Here is a 6,000-nt window from a genome sequence, read left to right as displayed (position 1 = left end):
GGCAATTTTTTATTGTCACTATTTCTTTTTTGTTTTTTAAATTATTTTTTATGGTCCTTGAATGGCCTAAAATTAAAATTTTAAATTAAAATTCAAACTGTTTATTTCGAAAAATTACAAAAGCTAGTTTATGCAGTAAATTACAACCACAGCTACATCTTAACATTATTACTTTTTTCAGAATCTAGCACATTTACTTAGACAGCTTTTATATAATATAACTCCTCAGCCAAGTGTCGTCTAATTAATCTGGTACAGATTATTTGTTGATTCTAATATGTGTACTAACTTCTTTGGTACCCTGTTTAACAGGAAGTACAAATGACAATATTCTCCTACCATATACAATGTTATAATTTGGAAGTTTAAATGTACGAGCTCTCAGAGATCTATTTTCAGCCTCTGTTCGGTGTTAGACGTAAGCCTCCACGAAGCATTCTAATTCAATGTACCGATTCTCGTTCGTGACGAAATTCTCACCAATTCTTTATAATATTGCTGACTGAATAGCAAAAATTTCACTATTTAGTAGCAGTAGAGTTCTTTGTGAACGTCGTTCGAGGATGTACTGTCACCTTATGTTTCAGAGTGACGGACGAAGTAGCAATGATCCTAAGATATTTGCGATTTAAAACTCTGTGTGGCACTGCCCGTCCCGTCGTTGACTTTAAAAAAAACTATTAACAAACATTCTAATTATGTCGAATGTATTCAAGACGTGTTCGATATATAATTTCGTATATTATATATTGTTAACAACCTTTGCGAAATAATATTGTTGGCTGACGACACATCCTTGATTTTTAAAACATCCAGTCATGATAACTATGATAATGTTAACGACACCCTTTTAAAGGTAGTTTAATGCTAATAATTTATTGCTCAATACCAAGACAAAGTGTGTTAAATTTGAATTACCAAATTTAAAATCGACTAGTCCTATCCTAGAAATAAATGGAGAAAAGTTAGACCTAGAGTAACCTTGGATAGTGAACTTCAATGGTTTCCACATATATTTTCCTTAGCCAACAGATTAAGCTCTGTTGCGCAGTCCGTAGAATACGTGAGCTTACCGATGTTGGTACTGCTAGACTAGTTTACTTTAGTTACTTCCATAGTATAATATCCTGCGGGATTCTCATGTGGGGTAAAGCGGCAGATATACAAACCATATTTATGTTGCGAAAACGAGTGATTTGTTCTGTGTACCGTTAAGGTTCTCGGGTTTCTCTCAGGGAAAAGTTTAAGGAGACTGGTGTCATGACTGTGACATCACAGTAAATTTACTCAAATATTTTGTATGCCAGTAAACTTTGACAAATGTAGGTAATTGTATTGAATGGATATTCAATTAATTTTTGTGAAATTACTCCACTAGTTAGTTATAATTACACTTAGAATTTTTTTCATAAAAATAATTGAATATACATTCAATAAAAATTTAATAACAGATAATAGCGACATCCCTCGTCAGGGCTGGTAGCTGCAAAGTTACCTAACTGGATGACGAAATACTTTCATAGATTTCTCATAGATGGCGCTACAGCCAAAAAGTTATTGAAAACCAAATACGGATCGGATCTTTATCCGACAATAAGCACTTGGAGGAATTCGTGAGGTCCGCTGGTTCGTTCCGTGGCTTAGTTGGCATAGCGTCTGGCACGGATTGCTTGAAACATCGGCTCGAATCCGGCCGGATTTTCCTAAGTGTTCGATCTTTGTATTAATAATTTTGACAAATGTACTTTGTGTTTGTAATATTCTGAGCAGACCACAAAATTGATTACATTCGACATATCGTGCTTGTTCGAGATATCTCCACTGTGACATTTTCTCAGTACGTATTTAGTTTCGGTCCTCTGAGATTCAGTTACCGAAAGCGAAAATATGCCTGGTGTTCATATTGACATATCAAATAAAAAACATATAAAATTTCACAATATATTAAAGGAATTGAATTTCACCCCGAACGTAAGAAGATGACGTAATTCAACGACTAATAATACTTGTGTTCATAAATTTATCTCAAGTAAATCGATGTTTGAGATCTTACATTGGTTCTCAACTGTCTTTATTAATAACTTGAGTGCCCACTTAACGACGAAAACAAGATAAAAGGTAAACATTATAATACCTCCCTCTGAAATTTTATTATTATTGATACAAGGAAAAAAATAAAGACAAAAATAAAGATAAAAAGAAACAAAGAAAAATGCTTCGATCTCACTGAACTTGAAATAGCGTCTGTTACACACAGGGGTCACGAACTGCGCTAAACCTAATAGCAGCTAGTAGCAGTAGAGTTCCTTGTGAAAGAATTCGTCCAGGCAAGTACGTGATTAGCCTCTATACCAATTTCTGTCGTCAAACAACAATGTGAGCATTACTGCGTTATGGTTTGAAGCTCTGGTGAATTTACAGGCACATGGGACTTGTCAACTTATGTCTCAGAGTAACAGGCAAGGTGGCAGTCATCCCAGGACTAATTCTTACACAAGGAGGGTAACCTATCACAAAGTCAAAATGTTTTTTTGTCCGAAATAACGTTTGTTCGAATTTTCATTACACCGAAAACTGATTTATAACGAAACAGTTGTTCATTTAGGATATGTTGAATGTTTATCGCAAAGACACTATTGGGTTCGGTTAGGTTACGTTAAGTTTGGGCGCCTTATGCCAAACCCAGCTCCCTATGTCGTCGGCTTTATGCTGGCGTCCTACGGAGCTTGGCCCTCTACGGGGCGCCCATCTGGGCGGAGGCCCTCACCACCAGACTGCGGCCGCTTCTGCGCAGACCGCAGAAGCTAATGGCGGTGAGGGCGATTCGGGCGTACCGGACGGTTTCCGGAGCGGCGGCATGCGCCCTGGCTGGATACGCACCCTGGGAGCTCGAGGCGTCCATCCTCGAGCAGACCTACAGGTGCCGTGCGGAAGCCAAGGCACGTGGAGAGCGCCCCACACTAGACGAGCTAGTGGGGGTTCGGCGTGCCGCCAAGACCGCCGTCCAGGCGGGGTGGGAGGAGGCACTCCGATCGGCCAGATACGGGGAGCGCACCGTCCAGGCGCTGCTCCCTGTACTGGCCGATTGGAGAAAGAGGAGACATGGGTCCCTCACCTACCGTCATGTTCAGGTACTCACCGGACACGGCTGTTTCGGTGACTACCTGCACAAGATCGCACGGAGGGAGGTGAACCCGGAGTGTCACGAGTGCGGCGCTGCTACAGACTCGGCGAGGCACACCTTGGAGGTGTGCCCGACCTGGAGCCAGCAGCGCCGGGATCTCGTAGAGGTGGTGGGACGCGTCCTCTCACTGCAGCATAGTTAGAGCCATGCTGGGAAGCGAGAGGTCATGACATGCGATGGTCTCCCTCAGCGAGGACGTGATGTCGCAATACGGCCGAACGGATCCGCGAAGACAGCGCCCTCTCGGACCCCTTTCGGCGTCGACGGAGAGGACGCACGTGACGGCTCTTCGCCGACCGCCTGCGTCCCATCAGCGGAGGCCAGCAGGGTGCAGGGTTGGGAGACCCTGCCCCTGCATTGCACAGGCCTCCGCCGCCGGTAGATGCCCCAAATGTTCCGAGGCACCTCCGTGCAGGTCGCCCTCCGTGATCAAGGGGGGATGGTGTAGGGGTCCGCCCAAAGGCGGACCGGCACCACCGGAGTCGCAGTAGCATCTGAAAGGGACCCCGCGGCTCCGGCGCCAGGTGCGCGCAGGAGCATTGTGAGGTTTTTAGTGGGTATACTCTTGGGGACCGACATAATCCCCAGGAGAGAGTCCCACATATCCCCGCCGTCTCCCAGCGGCGGGGAATGCGTAACGAATTTTCCTCATGGTAATAAAAAAAAAGCTTAGGTCAAGTTAGGTTTAAAAGAAAAAACATTTTCCTCACAAAATTACTTTCGAGGTTATGAAATTTCGACCAAACGTTATTTCTGGAAAACGTCATTTCTGACTACTGATAGGTAACCCACAAGGAGCTCTACTGCGACTAAATATAACAGATGACTTGGTCTGAGGTCATCTACTCACGTTTCCTTTTAAATAGTGTTAATGCTTGAAATTTTGTCAGTGCCGGACCGGGAGAAATATAGTTCTCTCGTGAGTTTGGGTATAATTTGTGGTTGTTTATGTGTGTGTCCATGGCACTCGTGATATAGGGTTATTATTATTATAAATTGGGCGCTGCCGCTCTTACTTCCCTAATTATTATATTATTAATAGCTCCATATCTTTTGCTACACCCCCCTAGTTAGAGTTAGGGCAGAGTAATAGGCCTTTTACCAGCAGGCGCACGACTAGTTCATCTTGCCACTTGGTATCACAAAAAAAACTAACAAATTCTCCGAATTATTGTCTTGTATTTTGTTTAATGTTTTTGATGTATAACTAGCTATTACCTACGTCACTAAGGTAGCGCATTAAAAAATGTTTTATTATAAGTAGAAATATACCTTTCAAGTTTTTGGGTATCCGAAACCACTGAAAATGAAAGTATAAATAAATAAAATAATTGCGGTGCAGGGATAAAGTCACTCAGGTTTTTGTTGCGCGCACCGCCATGTTTATTTTATATTACTAACTAAAATAATATATTATGATAACCTCAAAACACGTATGATTTTCAAAACAAAAAGGATCGAGCGAAAGTGAACGTATTATGTAAGTGTCTTATTCAATTACTAGAAAAAGGTTTAATGAAACCTATGGCCAAATTTGGCATTGATCAATCATAGACACTAGTGCAGATATGCATTCAAAAAGTATGAAATTTTGGAAGCCCAGTCTTAATAAGTATTATTTTTGTATATATTTTTAATTTTTTTTTTTTTTTATATATATAATAGACACACGCTTGGCCACAATCTCACCTGATGTTAAGCGACGATGTGACCGACGATGGGACGCGTTTGCCTAAAAAATGCCTATTCACTCTAGCCTTGAATAGCCCCAAATTGTACTTTTCGTAGAGCATTCCATTCCTTTGCCGTACGCATCAGAAAGGAGGAGGCAAAGCGCTTAGTGCGAATAGGTGGAATATCAACGACATAAGAATGGAGTGCTCCGGACCTTCTAGTCGACCGAAGGAGGAACGGTGAGGGCGGAACCAAATTGAAAAGTTCCTGCGCACACTCCCCGAAATGTATCCGATAGAAAACCGACAAGCAGGCTACTTTTCTGCGATGATCGAGATTTTGGAGCTTCGACTCCACAAGAGGATTATTGTTAATAAGTCTCTTTGCTTTACGCTCCACCGAGTCCAAGGCAGCTAACTGGTATTGGGCAGAGCCGTCCCAAAGGTGGCAGCAATTAATAAATAGATCACGTATATTTGAATTTTCAACCAAACCGACGCGTCTGGCTAACTTTAGATTCTTAAAATATAATATCCAATACTAATTATTTGTCTTTATTTTTAACAATTTCTTGCCTATTAAGATTTTAGTTTATTAGGCTTTGCAGTTGAACAGATACCAGCTGACGGTTTTAATATTCGTATAAATCATAAAAACGAGCAATTTTAAGAAAGATTAATGGTTATCGTTATCGACATTTTTTCTTGCCATGATTCTTTTTATTTCGAAAGGACGTAATTTATAATTTAGACTAATAAAAAGTAATAACCATCGTTCAATTCTAAATTTCGTACCCTATTTTGCGGAAATGGTGAAAAAAATATTTGACATAAATTTAAAATTAAAATTTATAATAGTAATCTCGGTACAGAGTAGTAAAAAACCAACCTTAAAAGTTCGTGGAATACGTCTATTTGTCAAGTTTTAATGAAATCTATTACCGGAAAGTGTGCGGCACCGGATTCATCAAGGGATGAGGGGAAAGGGAGGCAAACACCCAAGTTTGTTTAGTTAGAGGTGGAATATTTTGTTAAAATTTTAATGGGACCACTAGTGAGTTACCCTGTTTCCAACAAAAAATAATCATCAAAATTGGTTTGCTGGTTCGAAGTGGGCGCTGAAGAGTCCTAGGGCGGTAAGGG

At 40.9% G+C, this 6,000-nt stretch overlaps 1 protein-coding gene across 1 annotated transcript in view; it reads left to right on the top strand.

Moving 5' to 3' along the window:
* The first annotated feature begins 2,807 nt into the window (after positions 1-2,807).
* LOC113237938 overlaps positions 2,808-6,000 on the top strand; it is a 38,714-nt gene continuing 35,521 nt past the window's right edge. Inside the window, exon 1 of the mRNA XM_026474655.1 lies at positions 2,808-3,131. Coding sequence (XP_026330440.1) covers positions 2,808-3,131 — 324 coding nt within the window. The remainder of the gene's footprint in view (positions 3,132-6,000) is intronic.

The sequence above is a fragment of the Hyposmocoma kahamanoa genome, unplaced genomic scaffold (genome assembly GCF_003589595.1).
Source record: "Hyposmocoma kahamanoa isolate Upper Pololo Valley unplaced genomic scaffold, ASM358959v1 94, whole genome shotgun sequence".
In the NCBI taxonomy this organism is placed as follows: Eukaryota; Metazoa; Arthropoda; class Insecta; order Lepidoptera; family Cosmopterigidae; genus Hyposmocoma; species Hyposmocoma kahamanoa.
The sequence above is the reverse complement of the archived record's forward strand: the minus strand, read 5'-3'. Positions and strand labels throughout refer to the sequence as shown.